Raw genomic sequence first — 18,417 nt, forward strand, 5'->3', positions numbered from 1 at the left:
TCGACCATATTTGGTATGGCATTGACAAGAGTTCTTTCCCTTAATACGCTCCCTTTACTTTAGGCGATTTGTTCTCTTTATCTATCTATTTCAAAGTAATAATAGATTGGTTCAAAATCACTACCTCTCTCATTCTGTGTGACCAAATTGAATAACATTTGTATAATTTCTGCAAATGATGGTTTTCTTGATTGCAGAAGCTGTTTATAAATTCATATTAGGATTCCTTATTTTAAGATTTCATATTTTTTGCTTGGCTAGGACTACTATAAGTGAGCATATACCACATATTGGTATATGAAGCAAATGTCAGACTAAGAACTCTAATTAGGGTCAGCTCATGCCAAGCTATGTGAGAGCCCGATTATAATCATCACTATTGTGTTTATTTTCTGATTTATTTGAATGTGAAAAGTTTGCCTTCTCCTCCCCGCCACAACGCGATAGGGTCTAAATTCTAGTTTAAGAATAAGAGGATAGCAACTAGAGGGGATAACTGACGGATGGAACTTTTGGCTACAGATTTTCTGGTTTTATGAGTTTATGTTTTCTTTTATATTTGATTTGATTGATTTAGCCAACATGTCCGACTAAACCAATATAATTTCAATATTATGGTATTTTGATTTTGATTCAAAACTTATGTGAAACAGTCATGTGATTTGTTTGTTTGATTGGTTTGTTTGTATGTTTGATTCTTATGCTTAAACCCGGTTCCACTCCAGTATATATTAGATTATTAACAAATTTGATCACCTTATTAACTAATCTAATAAAGTTCATCAATATTTAAAACCCTAATCAGATTTTAAGTTTCGATAAAAGGAATAAATAATATTTTGTGTTTGTCTATGAACCCAAAATCATTATAGTATTAAAACAATATAATTAAAATACCGAATGGCCTGTGTGTTTGATTGTACTCGATACTTCTATCACGAAACCCGTACACAAAAATCCAAACGGCGTGAGCTCGGAGTAGTCGGGTTGGCTCTAATCACCGAACGACGTGTGGTTAGACATTAGATAGAGTGGATGTCCGAACGATGTGACGTCTAGTATTGGTACAAACCGTTTAAACATAAAATCATTGCGCCGTAATTGTTAATGATCATAAGCTAGAATTAAATCGGGAAATTGCCTTGGTGTTGGAATTAGTTTTTAAATATTTGAATTAATTTTTTTAAAATATGTTTTTTTTTCATTAAGTTCAAATCAAAACCCCCCTTTTCAAATCAATTGTATCTACACTTATAAGCGTTTTGGTATAATAAAATTTAATCCGTATCTTTGAGGACACGAACTTTACTTCCGCTCATACTACTTTTAGTGTGTTAAGTTGGTTTATGTTATTTGCTGGATTCGACACCCATCAGTTTTTGTTCTCTTTACTAGGATTTATAGTGAACTAAATTATGTTCTAAATGGAGGTAATATTGAAAGTGATTTAGATGGTGGTACTTAAATTGGTGTATTTTGATGGCGAATCAAACTTGAAAGAAGTTCAACCAATTATCAGTTTTGTTCTTTGGGATAAATAAGTTGAACCAATGCATGGGAATACAATGTTCATCTCTGTCATACAAGAGAACAAATAGATGAATTATTAAACCGAATCCACTCATAGATATTCAACTAATTAAGACGCTGCTTGACAATCTAGTGCTGAATCAATAAGGTGGTGTTTATTTTCGCTTATAACGTCTGCAAGGAGCTCACGTATGCGGGCACGCAGACATACGCTTCAGAAGCCTGTTTGTTTTTTTAAAACAAAAGATCTGAAAAATGCTTTTATGGTCTTAAAATATAAGCAATTGTTCAACTTCTTCACACTTCTTAACATCCTACTAATACCCAATGTCCAACACCACCACCACCCACCGTGCGCCACCACCATCACCGTCCACCACCACCCACCATCCGCCACCCACCACCACCACCGTCCATCACCACCACCCCACCATCCACCACTACCGTTCACCGCCTACCTCAATCGTCTGCCACCAATCGTCCACCACCACCCACTTCCACAGTTCGTACACCACCACCAATTATTTTAGCAGTCTATAGACGTTAAATGACTTCTATCTACTGTGATACGTATGATAGGTAACTAATTTTTAGCTTATGCTGACGATATCCAGTTTATAAAACAAATAGTATTATATTTTCAGATTGCAGACCTTTATACCACATCTTCAGTTACAGACATGAAATCAGATGAAATCAGATTCCAGACATTTTTTGTCTTCAAAAACAAACATCACCAAGAGGTATGACTAATTAAGAGATAGCCTATGATCATTTAGCAATTAAGTCACTTCATGAGCCATTAATAGGTGTAACCAAACAAACCTTGCCTCTGACCGATTCAGAGGTACCATCTTAATAAAATCACTAAAGGATTAACAAACAGCCCCTTAGTCAAAATTCACCCGCTCATAAAAAATGACTCCCCAATTTAATTATTTGAATTTAAGAACATAAGAGTTCTTCCTAGTCAATCAAACAATCTTTTTCTGGAAAAAGAAAGTGATTTTAAATCTTGAAACTCAAACTTAAAGTTCTGGCACCTTTAATTCAGCATATTATAGAACATATCGTATAGTCAAAAGGAAGTGAATTTAAATTAAATCAAGAGTGGGATGGATATATGAGAATGTGCGATGCAAGAGTCCTACCAAATCTTTTATGGCCAAAATATTGACACTTTCGGTACTTTTGTGGGGGAATCGGTCAGAGGTGGATAAGTCACCTTTTATTCAACTTTTTAAAAAAACTTATATGTTTTGTAGGGCTAATTTGGATCACGAATGAGTCATTGACCCACCTAGTAATCTTTATTTTTCAAGTACCGGATATCACCTTCAAGAGAAAACCCATCATAGTTGAGAAAACCTATTAAACTAACATGGGATCCCCTATTTCTTGTCATAGGTGAAACTTGAATTCAAGATTTCCTTTTTTAAAATTGATTTGTTTAACTGCCACACCTCAATTACTTGAGCTTAGGATCATTGACGAGCTCCTTATCCTTTTACTTTGAAATAAAATAAAACAATATGCTATAAACTAAAAACAGCCATAAAATAAACATAAACAATAAAACACAACAAAAAACATGCTACCTTATCCTTTTACTTTGAAATCAAATAAAACAATATGTTATAAACTAAAAACAACCATAAAATAAACATACAACAAAAAACATGTAGCATGAAACATGAACCATAAATCATGAAACAAAATGTGGCTATTGAGGAACAAGTTAAGACAAAAAGGAGTATGGCTTTTAATGTGGGTGCAGGGGCCAAGCTACTTGATGCCGGATGGTATCATGCGAAATGGAGGGTTTGCAATGGGTTAGATCCAACAAAGATGTTATTTCCTGATCTATATAGATGTCTTTGGCCATTTTATTATTTATTGTTTTGTTCTAATAGATAAATGCGTAAAGTGTTGAAGATATCTTATTCTTATTGATTGTCTGACAATAATACAATGATCATATTCAAATACAATGGTGGCTTTCTAACCAAGTAACTCTAAATACTGAAACATAATATTTATAATATCAATTACGATCTCATATGATCTCTTCTAATTATATCACGATCTCTAATGTCAATATCCCCCCTCAGTTTGAGCGTGAGTAAGAACGAACGTTTAAATTGGAACGAAACAGCTTGAAGAGTTGATGTGGGAGGACCTTTGTAAATATATCAACGTACTGAAATGCAGAGGGGACGTGAAGGACTCGTATAAGACCAATTCGAATTTTTTTCATGAACAAAGTGGATGCCCATCTCGATATTTTTGGTACGCTAATTCTGAACAGGGTTACCAGAGAGATAGACAACCAATATATTATCACAATAAACTATAGTAGCTTTACGAACTGGTACATGTAGTTCGATTAATAGTTTCCATACCCAAGTAGCTTCAGCTACGACATTAGCCACCCCTCGGTATTCGGCTTCGGTGCTCAATCTGGATAATGTAGGTTGTCTTTTTGAAGACCAAAAGATAATATTGCCACCCATAAAAATACAATAACCTGAACTTGAACTTCATGAGTCCGGGCAACAACCCTAATCGGTGTTAGAGTAAGCTATGAGTGACTGTGTATGAGATGTAGAGATTCGCATGCCAAGATCAATATTGACATGTATGTAGCGTAATACCCGTTTCATAAGCGTGAAATGGGAATCCGGTGGAGCATGCATGTGGAGGAAAAGTTGTTGTATAACGTATGATATGTTTGTTGAATAGTTTCTATAATCGATGATATAATAGAAACAAGGAAATATGTAATACCTGATAATCCAGTGATGTTTGAGATTGACATCTTCTTAATCTGATCGAGTTCCCCTTTAGGGTGTATGGTTAGGATGGAGATTAGGTGTTCTTGATGAACACGATTTGAGAGAGAGAGGTAGGGGATGATTCTTATGGTGTTATTATTCATCATTAGTTATTAACCTCTCTAATAAGCTCTCTATATATACACCCAAGGGGAAACCCTATTAATGTTAGTAAGGGTAATTCCGTCCATCAAGGATTTACCAGTTATAAACATAAGGTTATTTAGGTCAATGATCAATAATAAGATAAATAATTATAAGGGCCATATATAAATATATATATATATAAAATATATTTATTCTAACATTCTTCCACTTGGCCTAGTAATTATTTATTATGAGCATTAGATTAGTCTGATCAGAGGTTAATACTCATTTTAGTTCTAAACCCAAATTGCAGCAGAGAAATACAGTAGTTGAATCAATATTCGACTCAGGACCCCCATTAATCATACTACAACTCAAATTTAAAACCTAACTTTAGGATCAAATTGACAAATAAGCCCTTACCGTTGATTTGTATAATTAGTGTCTATACGTCTTTAGGCATGCATGAACGTATTTAGAGACAAAACAAATTTTCAACGTATGAGGAAAAATTAATAATTAATCATTCATAGTACGATACGCAGTTGCGCTTGGTCATTGGTAAAACCCGTCTCTATTATTGGCCATTTAGGAGACTTATGGGTGACAGACCTTTAATTAGTGGATCCATAAGCATATCATGAATGCATTCGATACAAAAGTTTAGTTTCCTCTATTTGTTCTTAAGTCATAAGCGAACAATAATTTAGACTTGTATCGAATTCTAATGCAGCTCCGCTTGAACTGTTACTGTTCAAGAAATAAGGGTAGCTGACTTTATCACAATAAGTCTTCAATATTGGATTTATATGAAGTTAATAAATTATGAGTCAACTGATAAAGTTTTCCAACAACATTTAGTGACACGTTGCGTTATGATCAGCAACATATTATGTCATTATAACTTAGGTCGTTGTTATCAGTTAGTTAGGACTCCTTCATGAGATAGTAATGTCTGCTGACATAAGGATATACCCAGAAGTTGACAAAGTTAGAATATTAGTAGTCAACCGTTTTTTTAGTTCTCACTTCTTCTTCTTTAAATTATTGTGTCTCGTTTCTTAGAGATATTGTGATATTTTATCAGATGCTTCACAATAGAAATAATTAGTCTAGTGTTTAGCAATGTGACCAATATCTAAACGAGTATAGATTTGAACCTTCTTAAGGCATCTAATTAATGATGCATAAGGAAATAATCTCATTTATCCTATTAGCCTCTAAAGGAGAGCAATATTGTATGTTACAAGTGTAAGAACCCGTTTCATGTAAAACATATAAAACTAATGAGTCTATCTCGGTGTATTTTGATAACTATTAAATAAGAGGTATCTCCGAGATTGATTAGGTCAAGATATGCGTTAACAATACTTTGACTCATGTAACATATACTTGTCAAAAGAATGTCATCTATATAAGGACAAGTTTACATTAGTTGCTCCCACTCATCTTGAGGTAGGTAAATCAATCCACTTAGTTCTTGATGAAGAGAGTTGCATTATGATTTCATTATTGATTCTTGCATCAACCCATACATGGATTTTATTGACTTACAAACTAAGTGTTCTTAACCTTCAGTTTAGAACTTACAGGTTATTTTACGAACATGTAGGCCAGTGTTAGGGAAAGTTGTTTTAATGTTCATGTAATGTAGCTCTAAATTATTATAAGCTACTAGAACAGTGATGATCCTCAAAGTAACCTTTTGTAAGACAAGGAACTAGGTTCTTTGATAATTTATTCCCTCTTGAGTATACCTTTATCAATCAATCATACCTTTAGTGTATTAACGTTATTTATTCAGATTTAGTTTAGTAATGACTACCTTTTAGGTAATTCAACCAAATCCCAAACGTTATACTATTTTAGAAGATTGATTGATACTAATGGTTTAATTAGAAGAGGTAGGATCATTAAACCTTCCAAAATCCATTTAATCTTTAGTCAGGTAGGGTACATAATCATCAAAGTTAGTAGGCCTTTGAGACCTAGATGACCTCCTGAGTTGATTATTGGGTTTATAAGGAGTTTCATATTTTCAGGTATATTAGGAGCAATATTAGTTTCTAAGTATGTAAGAGTTGGTGCAGTATGGTGTACAAGAGGTGTAATCGGAGTTAAAGTAAGCGACAATCTCTCCCCCCGCGTCTTGTACTTAGCCAAGTTATGATAAGGACTTTTACTGCTCCTACTGACCTTAGAAATATGTAAGAATTCAGCATGCTTAGGGTCAACATCAGAAGACCAATAAATTCTAATTGAGGATTATATTAATTAGTCTTGGTAAGAAATCTAAGTTTTCCCATATTTAGGTATCCAACAAAATTTGTTATGAGTAGCATTAAATGTTAAGGAGACAAGATATAATGGAGCAGTGTCTTATACAAGGGATGTTTTATGAGGTAGATTAAGTTGTTTCTCCCCCATCTCTTGCATATAAGGACACTCAGTGCTCCCACTGATCTTTTAGGCCTCTAAAACTCCATACAAGTTTTGGCAATTCATGTCATAGGAAACTTTCATACATTTTAGACTTGATTTCCTTATTGTCCATATTTCATAAGAAATTTTAAGGACATATTTAGAAGGAATACTGATAAGTATATATGAATTGATTTCTTTAAAGAACTTGTCCAGTAGGAAACAGATTAGATACAAGTTGATATTCTTCTAAGCTCCACTAATAGCAGTGAATTATAACTTATGGTGGACCTCACTTACTCCCTTTATCCAGTTTATATTTAGGGCATTTAACACATGCTTTCAAATCACTAAGAATGAGATTTAATGGCAATTCATCCTTTGTCAACCGAGTCATGATTTCTCATGAAAATTTTGGTCTTAATGGATGAAGTACGTAAGTCTCATTTATCTTTTGTTAAATTCTCATTTCTATGATAACAAAAGGTTGTGAAATTTGTAGCATCGCTTAGTTTTATCTTATAAGGTTTCTATTCAGATAATAACGACCGATAATATGATAGTTTTAGTTAGTAGTGACTTTGTTTTGGTCATTTAAAACCTTATAACTGTCAAAATGTAGCTTTAGTATTGATACTAAATTCTGAGTAAACTCTAGAATGTTTAAGGTATCATAAAGCTTAATACAAAACAGCTTTTATGGTTCTTACAACCTTAACATTAAATGAGTCACTGACTCTCATCTTAATTATTATCGATTTCTGATAAGGAAACGTATAAAACTAAACTCAACTAACATGTGTTAATAGGGATATTAATATTAGTGGAGTTAAATATCATTAAATGGCAACTACCTTTCTTAGCCAACTGTTCCCTTGAGGTATGGATAGTCTCTTTGCTCGTGCCTAGTCTAATGGCATGATTTTGCAGTGAGACTTTCCCTTTGAGAACTTAGAGCTGGAAGCAGTACTTGTATTTTGTTTCAAGACTTTAGAACTATCCTCTTTTAAGGTTTAGTGGTAATAAGGTGAATAACATTTGATTTTCAATTTTAGGCATTCCTTTTCCTGTACATATATTGCTAGCAACACACTCAGTTTCCTTTAGTACTTCTGAGTGTTATAGTTGATTCTTAAGGCATCTAATTGTACTGGTGGAAAAGTAATACATTGAAAAGACTTCATTAAGTTCCATGTATAAGCTCTCAGTTTATGGGTCATGGAATTAAATATTAGGATGTATTCACAAATGCCAATTAACCTTTTTATTTAGAATTAGAGTGTTTTGCATGCATCTTAGGAATTGTTTTGATTATATTATTTCCATAGAAAAAAAAAACGTTAGTCTTAGGAATTTTAGAATCCGTAATTGCTCACCTGATAGGAATCATGTAAGGAGTTCTTGATTATCATAAGAGACATATTTATTTATCCCACTGATTATGCTCAAGTGTTTTTCTGTAATACTTTTATCAGAATGAGCAGTAAGAATTTCAAGTCTTTAAGGATAATCAAGACTCAAAAGGGCAAATTTTATAAGACCCTTTTAGAAGCAAAACTCTTCTTAGGTTTTGTAATAAGAGTGGATGATTTAGGTTTGAGATTCAAACTTTATAGAAGAATTTTAGAGTGATTTATGTTATGGGTAATCTAATAAGGCAGACTGAAATTAGGATCATTAATGAAGGATCATTAATGTAAGGATCATTATGAAGATGTGATAATTTTAAGTATAACACCAAAATTAATTTTATTATACTTAAATAAAATAGATCACCGTTGGGCAGAAAATGTATTATTTAAGTATAAAATTCTTGTGCGAAAATAATTGTAACAAATCACCGTTGGGCAGAATTGGAACAATCAAGTTGTTATGCACAAGGTAAGTTTGCAATACATAAATGTAACAAATCACCGTTGGGCAGAATTGAGACATTTAAGGTATTTAAGGCAAAGTTAATGTCATTTGAGTATCTAGCAATTTTAGGATACTCATCTTTTAGATGACTATGCTTAGTTAGACTAAAACAACTTTGTTAAGCTACCACATCACCATTGGGCAGAAGTGAACTCATGAAGTGTTGTTTAAGTTAAGCAAAACTAAAGTCATGCGAATGTCTGATAATGTTAGGACATACACTTTTAAGTGACATACTTAATTAGACTTAAATAACAATATTAGGTTACACATCACCGTTGGGCAGAAGTGAACTATAAGTGTTATTTAAGTTAAGTAATTTAACGGAGCAGGGCCCCTTAATCAGTTAGGTTATATATAAGGGTTTCTGATCATTTCGCAACATGTAAGATATAAGTAAAGTTGCGATTTCTTCGAAGTGATGTTGCGAATTTGGTTAGGGGATTTTAGATGTTGCGAACAGTGCAGTCATAAGTAATGTTGCGATTGATGTTTTATAAGAGATGTTGCGAATGATGTTGTTATGAGAGATGTTGCGAATGGAGTTGTTGTGATGTAATCAGCATTGTTGCGATTTAAAGCACTCGCAACATAATTGTTGCGATTAAGAGTACTCGCAACATCCTGTGATTTTATGGGCTGATCGCAACATCAATAGGTAATACTCGCAACATCTTGCAAAATTAGCTCGTCGCAACATCTTAAGTAATACTCGCAACATCTTAAGGTTCGCAACATTAGTGACTTTTCGCAACATATGTCCCTTCGCAACATTCTGTGATGTTAGGTTCTGATCGCAACATAATTAGTGGACATTTGCAACATGTTACTCGCAAGATAATATGTAATTCTCGCAACATCATGCGATTTCGCAACATTTCATTTGTTGCGATTAGAGTCCAGTTGTTGCGAATAGATGCCTTGATTCGCAACATTAGCAGAATTCGAAAAGAATAATCAACCTGATAACCTTTTCCTAATTTTAAGGGATTTGGGAGATTCTTTTATAAAGTTTTAGATTATCTCAAAATTTAATAAGATTTCAAAATTATATCTTTTATCTTATTTAAAAGATTTTGAAATTAAACTTAGAGATAATATTATCTCTTTAAAGTTTTAGATTATCTCTAATTTTAATAAGATTTCAAAATTATATCTTTTATTTTATATTAAAGATTTTGAAATTAAACTTAGAGATAATATTATTTCTTTAAAGTTTTAGATTATCTCTAATTTTAATAAGATTTCAAAATTATATCTTTTATCTTATTTAAAAGATTTTGAAATTAAACTTAGAGATAATATTATCTCTTTAACAGATTTCATTTTCCCAAGTTAATCCTAATTAAGGTTAGTTTTCGAAAATTATGATGTTTTTCAAGAACATCTTCGAAAAAAACAAGAACAGTTTCAAGAATTTTACGAAACTGTTTTCGATTATATTATCAGATTTAATACTGGAATCGAAATCTGAAAGTTTTGTAAAACAGATTTCGAAAATAATCAGGTTTTTTATAATGAACAGGTTTTAATCAGACCTGATAATTCGTTAGAAGTAATACGAACATCAGATCCAATCAGTTTTATGATGATGATCAAAATCGTAAACATAAGGGTTTTAATCAAAAAACTCGTTTCCTATTTTAATTCCAGTTTTTATGGACATCGAAGAAACTGATTAATCAACATCATGCTCTGATACCACATGTTGAATAGTTTCTATAATCGATGATATAATAGAAACAAGGAAATATGTAATACCTGATAATCCAGTGATGTTTGAGATTGACATCTTCTTAATCTGATCGAGTTCCCCTTTAGGGTGTATGGTTAGGATGGAGATTAGGTGTTCTTGATGAACACGATTTGAGAGAGAGAGGTAGGGGATGATTCTTATGGTGTTATTATTCATCATTAGTTATTAACCTCTCTAATAAGCTCTCTATATATACACCCAAGGGGAAACCCTATTAATGTTAGTAAGGGTAATTCCGTCCATCAAGGATTTACCAGTTATAAACATAAGGTTATTTAGGTCAATAATCAATAATAAGATAAATAATTATAAGGGCCATATATAAATATATATATAAAATATATTTATTCTAACAATGTTAGGGCATGTGAATATAAGATACTATAGAGCACCAGCCAAACTTCGATAAAGACTTCCTTCGGTTAAAAGTTCCCCCTCGGTGGCACTAAGTTTAGATTTAGTGTCAATGGGAGCGTGACACGGTTTGCATGTTGTCATTGAAGAACAATGAAGAATATCTTTGGCATCTTGTGCTTGTGAAAGAAATAAATCCCGATTATCTCTAGTCACTGAAATGCCCAGAAAATGGTGAACCGAATCGAGATCGGTCATTGCAAATTCATTGCATAGTCATGCAATAATACGGTTGCATAGCATACCACTAGAGTTGGTTTAAATAACGTCGTCGACAAATAGTAACTATCATGCAAGTTAATCCCATGTTTATAGATAAACCATGAGGTGTCACACACACTACCTTTGAAGCCCAGTGAGAACAAAATGTGGAAAATCTAGTGTACCACACCCGAGGTGCTTGTTTCAGACTATACAAAGACTTATTTAGTTGACATACATGATTTGGATACCGTGGGTGTTGGAATCCTGGGGGTTGTACATACACGGTTTCTTGTAACTTACCATGCAAGAATGCATTCTTTACATCTAGTTGGTTAATAGACCATGATTTAGAAATAGCTAATGCAAGCACCTTCTGATAGTAGCCGGTTTGACAACCGGACTGAACATTTCATCACAATCAACCCCTATTCTTATTTTTGGGTGGATAGGGGGGAAACACACTTGTGTGGATCTCACAAGAGTCTCTTCTCTTGTTGGGCTAAGGGACAATGGGTTTGTTGCCTGTCAGGCAGCATTGAAGGCGGCCTCGGGTAAGATTGTTAAACACGAGAAAGCTTGTTTGGAGAATCAACATGTGTTTATCCCCTTTGCCTTTGACACTTTTGGTTACTTAGCTCCAGATGCCGTGGACCTTCTAAACAGAGTTCAAAAAGTTATGCATAGCAATTTATCGGCTCATAAGAATAAAAACTTTGTTTTTAGTAGGATTGGGTTTGCTATCCAAAAGGGGGTTGTGGCGCAGCTTGTTGCCCGCTTACCTGCCACTTCATTGTAAATCGTTTGGTTGGTTTCAACGAATATAAAGATTATTGCAGACTATACATGCTTATAGCGGTCCAATGACCCATCGGCTTTAAATTTGTGACGAATAATCACATGGAGCGTATGACTGGTTTGTCCGTCAGTCTCGGAGCCAAATCCCAAGTGTGATTACCCTGCAAAGCACTAAATTCATCATTCATAGCTTTTAGCCAGTTAGAATCCGATAAGGCTTGAAGGTAGGACATAGGGACATGTGATATACTAGTGAAAGCTGCTAAGTTTTATTTAGGGTTAGGTTTAACTACGCCATGTTTTGCGCAGGTGTGCATGGGGTGAGCGTTAATTGGTGTGGATGTGGTAGTGGGGGTAGATGGTTCGGATGAGGCAGGGAAGGTTATACGTGGCTTGTTGGGTATGTTGTCTTGGTAGGTGATGGACTAAGCAATGAAGGAGAGGTAGCATGGTTTGGGCTTGGTGTCGGACGGGAGGTAGGGTAAGTGGGCCATTGGTGTGTGGTGTGGGCCGAATTGGGTGAATGGTTGGTTTGGGCCGATGAGTGAGTAGGGATGGTTGGAGGCGAGTTAGTTCGAGGTGTAGGAAAACTTTATAGGTTGGATTTATTTCATTAGAATCATATAAGAAGTTGTAAGAGTTGGGGTTAATTTGGAGGGGAATTTCTAAAAGGAAATGTTTGTTTGTTAAATGTGATGTGTTGGGATATGAGCGCGACTAGTAATGGGGTCATAGCATCGATAACCCTGGAAGTCAGGTGGATAACCAAGAAAAATGCAACGGGTTGAGCGAGGTGAAAGCTTATTGGTTTGGTTGGCGAATATGTTTGGGTAACATTCGCACCCAAATACGTGTAGATGGGCATATGATGGGTGTCGGTGCTATAGTGCAAATGCAGGAGTTTTAAAGTGTAAGCGTTTGGTGGGAAGTATGTTGTGGAGGTAAGCCGCCGCGTGAAGAGTTTCCATCCAAAAGGAAGGCGCTAGCTAGGCATGGAAAATGAGAGCACGAATAATGTCATTAACCAGCTGAATCATGCGTTCGGCTCGGCCATTTTTCTAGATGTTTGGTGACACGAAAACCGAAAAAGTAGACCATTGTTGTGGGCAAAGGTCTTGAAATTATTGTTGTCGAACTCACCTCCAAGATCACATTGAAAAGTTTTAATTCATATTAAATCGGGTATGGACTAGCTTGTGAAATTTGACAAAGGTTGGAAACGTTTCAGATTTAAATTTCAATGGGTAGACCCAAATAAATTTGTGTAGTTATCAATTAAGATCTTGTAATATTTGAAATTACTCGGGACTGGTGACATCCACAAATCACAATGCATAATGTCAAAGGGTTTGTAGGTAACAGATTGATATTCAAAGAAAGGTAAACTTTTACTATTCGATAATTGACATGAAGAACAAAACAACGAACCAACTGTTTTATTACAATAAAAATGGAAACAACGACTTAGATAATCTAATATAGTCGCTCGCGGGTGGCCGAGGCGATTATGCCATGGGATAGTAGATGATGAAGACAACAACATAAAAAAGGGTGGTGTGAATGGATAAAGGTCTCCAAAGCTATTGTGACGGGAAAGGAGGTGTCCATCCTTGAGATCCTTCAAAGAAAAACCAAGTGGATCAAATTTAATAGATAGTTGGTTATCAATACTGAATTTACGAACATAAACTAAATCCTATATAATTTGTGGAGAATTGATGATTTGGTTTAATTTATAGGTTTTATTGGGAAGGGTATAAAGTTCATTACTAGATCCATTAATATGTAGGCGTTGGCCATTACCGACAGAAATAGTGTTTGAAGATAAAGGCAGAGGGGAAGTGATTTTACCAATATCAGAAGTGATGTGAGATGAGGCACATGTATCCATATTCCAATATGATTCCCATGCATTTAGATTCATGTTGCTTAATGCTACACCAATATCACTAGGGCTAAGGGCATTATAATTCTGCGGACCGAAAGCTGGTGATGAGTATTGGGCTTGGTTCGCAGCCATATGGGGCTGATGATACTGGTCAGGAGGTGCTGATGGGTATGACATGGGTGGATGGGTCCATGCATTCATTTGTGTACCATTATATTAAGGCCCATAATTTGGTTGTGGCCTATAATACCCATAATTAGGTTGACTCCAGTTGCCCCTGCAATTTGAAAACCGTCCACTAACGCTTTTTCCTTTCTGAAAGCTACGTCTGACCACAGCCTCTCCCTCTGTAATTAGGATCAAAGTTTGTAATTGGGGTTTGATGGTGACCTGGATTGTTTGTGTTGGACCTGTCAGTTTGGTGCGATGGAGACTGAAACTGGCGTGAATTGAGGATTGTTGTTTATTTATTTGTGACGTTGAGGTGTTTAGATCTAGCGGCTTGGCGTTGTTCTTGGTGTATCATATCACGAGCTACTTCCCACGACGGACTTCCACTATTGACGACGGTGTCAAGTTCTCGTGGGAGTCCTCGGACCATCTGCATAACCAATCTTGCCTCACTTACAGGTTGTTCAAGATCACCAAGCTTCCCCGCGATTTCTTTTAGAATCTTACAATACGGATTAAGACCACAACATTCAGGGAGTGTGGTGTTTGTGAATTTGTGTTCAAGAGCATAAGCGCGGGCTTGTTTATTGCATAGAAAAATAACTTTTATTCTCGACCATGCTTCATGGGCGGTGGTATCATCTTCAAGTATGCGGGCGAGGATGTTGAGATTGACGGTGCAATAGATCCATTGAACGATGAGAGCATTGATTTTATGCCATTTCTCGAGTACTGGATCATCAGCAGTAGGTGGGTCGCCCTCAATATGATCAAGGACTTTGTAGACTTTAAGGTGGAGGCGAAATAGTTTCACCCATGCCGAGTAGGTGATGGTTGTGCTATCTAGTGGTCGTATCTTGTTTTGTATATTTGTAACTGTATATACCATGTGTAAGGTTTTGATGTCGGCAGGTTTTGGGTTAGGGACTTTATCATCTCTTGCCATGGTTAGGAGGATTGATTAAAGAAGTAAAGAAATAAAATTGTTAAAACCTAAGCTTTAATGCCATGTAAAGTATTAAATAGATTGTATTCTTGTTGATTGCCTGACAATAATACAATGATCATATATAAATACATGGTGGCTTTCCAACCAAGTAACTCTAAATAAGAAAACATAATATTCATAATATCAATTCCGATCTCATACGACCTCTTTTGATTATATCACAATCTCTTATTTTAATAAAATGATTTTTGCTTGATTAAATCTTGAATCGTAATAACCCTATCGGATTAAACAATTTGAGGCACCACACTCAATGCTTAATCGGATTACACAACATTGTAAAGAATGCATTTTGTTGATCAAGTGAGTACATAATGTTGCGTACAAAATAAACAATTTTTATGACCTAACTAACAAATGGCCTGTGCATTGTGGCGGAAATATTGATATACATTAACCTGCTCGACGCAATGTGACGCTGATAAAATATAAAGTTACTAAAGTTTGACCTTGCGTTATAACATATCTGATTTTAATAAAATTTATATCAAAACGAAGACAGAATTAAAGATGCATTTATAAAAAACTAAGTTGTCATGTAGAAAACATATAAATATGTTATACCTGACCCTTGTGTTTTGGCTGCGTCTCGTGTGAGCTCGGTTTTGAATAAAATTTATATTAAAGCGTATGTAGAAAATTGACGTTTGTATTCAAAAGTTAGAGTGATGTTACGTCATGAAAAAAATATATTATATTAGACCAGGATCATTTTTAAACAAAATATATACCAGACGTATACAATAAGTGTCACAATGAACCTAAAATTTATAATATTTTCAAAAATAAAATATTAATCATAGAAATAAAATAGTACAGAATCAAACATGTAAATGAAAGTTCCTACATAAATAATATTAAAATCAAACGTTAAAAATAACTCACTCTAACTACTTATGTTGAAAATGATAATACTTTCCACACATTCAAAATAGTAATTGGTTTATTTCATGAATAGTTAATATTATAAGATAACCAAAATTAATATATATAATATAATATTTGGTTTTGTTTAATGTAAGGGTGGTAAATAGGTTGGGTTGGGTTGGGTTGAAACGGGTTATGGGTCGGAACGGGTTAGGATCGGAACGGGTCAACTAAAAACGGTTTTTTTGGTTCGGGTAGGAACGGGTTAGGGTCAAAAGGTTCGGGTCAGAACGGGTCCGGGTCGGAATGGGTCAAGGTCGGAACGGGTCAAAACGGGTTTCGGGTCGTTTTTTTTAAGAACGGGGGAAAATGCAGAAACGTTTTAGTTTTTTTACATTTTTTGCTTATGATTTATATTTTGAGTTATAATTTTTTTATTATTTTTCTGAATTTTCTTTGGAGGAGTTTTTATTAAACAATAAAAACCCCTCCAAAAAAAATTCAAAAAAATTAATAAAAAAATCATAACTCAAAATATAAATCAAAAACGAAAATTGTAATAAAACTAAAACGTTTCTGCCTTTGATCCCGTTCTTAAAAAAAACCAAGAAATGAACTGAAACCGAAAGTCGACGAAAACGGAACATAAACCAAAATTGAACCGAATTGATCGAAACCGAAAAAATCAATCAAAAACGAAACTAAAAAACTGAAGCCAAATAGAAATGAAACTGAAAAAACCGACCACAATGAAACAGAAGGCCGAAAATGAATCTGAAACCGACCAAAAACAAACAAAAGAAACCGAAACCCAACCCGTTCAGTGCTCCGAAACCGACCAAAAAGAAACAAAGGAAACCGAACCCAACCCGTCTAGTGTGAAAACTCGTTCCAATTCAAAACCCGTTTCAACCCGAGCTTGCCACTTTTTCTTAAGACACTAACCCACATCGACCCATTTCTTTAAATTTGTCGACTCATTTTGACCCAAAAATAAGAAGGTGGAATTTCAAGTGACCCATTTTGACCCATCTTATTAAAATCTATGACCCAAACCAACCCATATGATTTTTAAAACAACCCAAATTGATTCATTTAAAATGGTTTGGGTCAAGATTGCCACCTCTAGTTTAATGTGGACGGTTAGCAAAATTTGTAAGTTTAAAATGATTATTCAAAATGGAATTCTTGTAATCAGTTAGATAAATTGAACCCAAGATACAAGCCCAAGTGTTACTTAAAACCCATAATGATCATTCAACTAAAACCGAAGTTAATAGGCCCATCTCGGTTGAACAGTCCATGCAGATTCTTGATTGAATGAATAGTCAAAGTATAAGCATTAAAACCAATATATGGCCCGACAAAAATACCAAATTCCCTCCTGTAGTCCTGTTAGTTTACGGCCCAATATGTATATGTCCCGACTAAAAAATTATCTAAACAAAAGATAAAACAATAAAAAAAAAATCACTAAACTAAACTAACCTGTCGACTCAATAACCATTTTATTTAGCTTTTATTGATTACAGGTGTAGGTGGGGATAAACCCTAAAGATCTTTAAAATAAAATGACTCAATTAATTTTTAGAGCATTCATACAGTAGCCTCCGTATCTATCTCCGTAATTTTAATTCAAAACCTGTTTTTCTTTAAATTTTATTTATTTTTTAAAAACATCCCACGCCTAGCTATTTATTTTTGTATATATCTTTTTTATCATACTCATAAACATTTATTTTAATATTTTTTCCTCTTTTTATATCGTCACAACAAAATATAAAGTATAATATGAGCATAAAAATATGGAGATCTACTTTAGTAATTTATAAACTTATAATATAGAGATTTAATGTAGTGATGTTTTAACTATTTCTCTCTATTTTATATAGAATTTATGTATATGTAGACTCCAATGTCAATGCTTAGCTTTCACAACCCATCCATCAAACCTCCCATCATCTTCAAAATATAAAAGAGTCTTCTAAAAACTTACTTTATTTCTCCCACCGTTTGACAAAGGTTGTGTAACTTTTTTATATATGAAAAACTATTATTCATCATTCATCAAATTTACATGAGTATATAAAAACGAGAAAAATATTAAAAGAAATGTTTGTACAATAAGATAAAGATAAAAAAAAAGAAGAAGAGATATGCGGTTATTTAAAAATGAGAGATAAATTTTGAAAAGGATAACTTGTAGTTAAATTAGAGGTATAGTGGAATAGATGTGTAGGCTCTAAGTTCCGGACCAATTATATCCAAATCTATATGATAGGATAATCAATCAACAATATCATTATAGAGAAATTTGATTCAAGTTGATTACCTAAGTATGTATGTATATATTTTTTTTCTGTCTACAATTGTAGAAGTAGGATGAATGTTCGGTACTGGAATCATAACATATCGGTAGACTTGGTACGGTTTTCGATACTCACTTTTTCTGAAATTCGGTACCGGTACTAATATCATATGGAGATGAACATTTTTTAACGAGTACTAGTACCATATATATTTG

The 18,417-nt window shown here is 34.1% G+C and overlaps 1 protein-coding gene across 1 annotated transcript; it reads right to left on the reverse strand.

The window, feature by feature from the left end:
• Positions 1–14,309: 14,309 nt before the first annotated feature.
• LOC143602751 (uncharacterized) lies at positions 14,310–14,963 on the reverse strand. Its single transcript, XM_077079761.1, has one exon. The coding sequence runs from the start codon at positions 14,961–14,963 to the stop codon at positions 14,310–14,312; it is 654 nt and encodes a 217-aa protein (XP_076935876.1).
• Positions 14,964–18,417: the final 3,454 nt, after the last annotated feature.

Source organism: Bidens hawaiensis, unplaced genomic scaffold, assembly GCF_021521415.1.
Source record: "Bidens hawaiensis isolate Kalapana, Puna unplaced genomic scaffold, B.hawaiensis_p1.1 tig00059771_1, whole genome shotgun sequence".
In the NCBI taxonomy this organism is placed as follows: domain Eukaryota; kingdom Viridiplantae; phylum Streptophyta; class Magnoliopsida; order Asterales; family Asteraceae; genus Bidens; species Bidens hawaiensis.

Bases quoted from the DNA above. Each gene is read 5' to 3' on its own strand.
- LOC143602751 (XM_077079761.1), bottom strand. From the start codon at position 14,963: ATGGCAAGAGATGATAAAGTCCCTAACCCAAAACCTGCCGACATCAAA.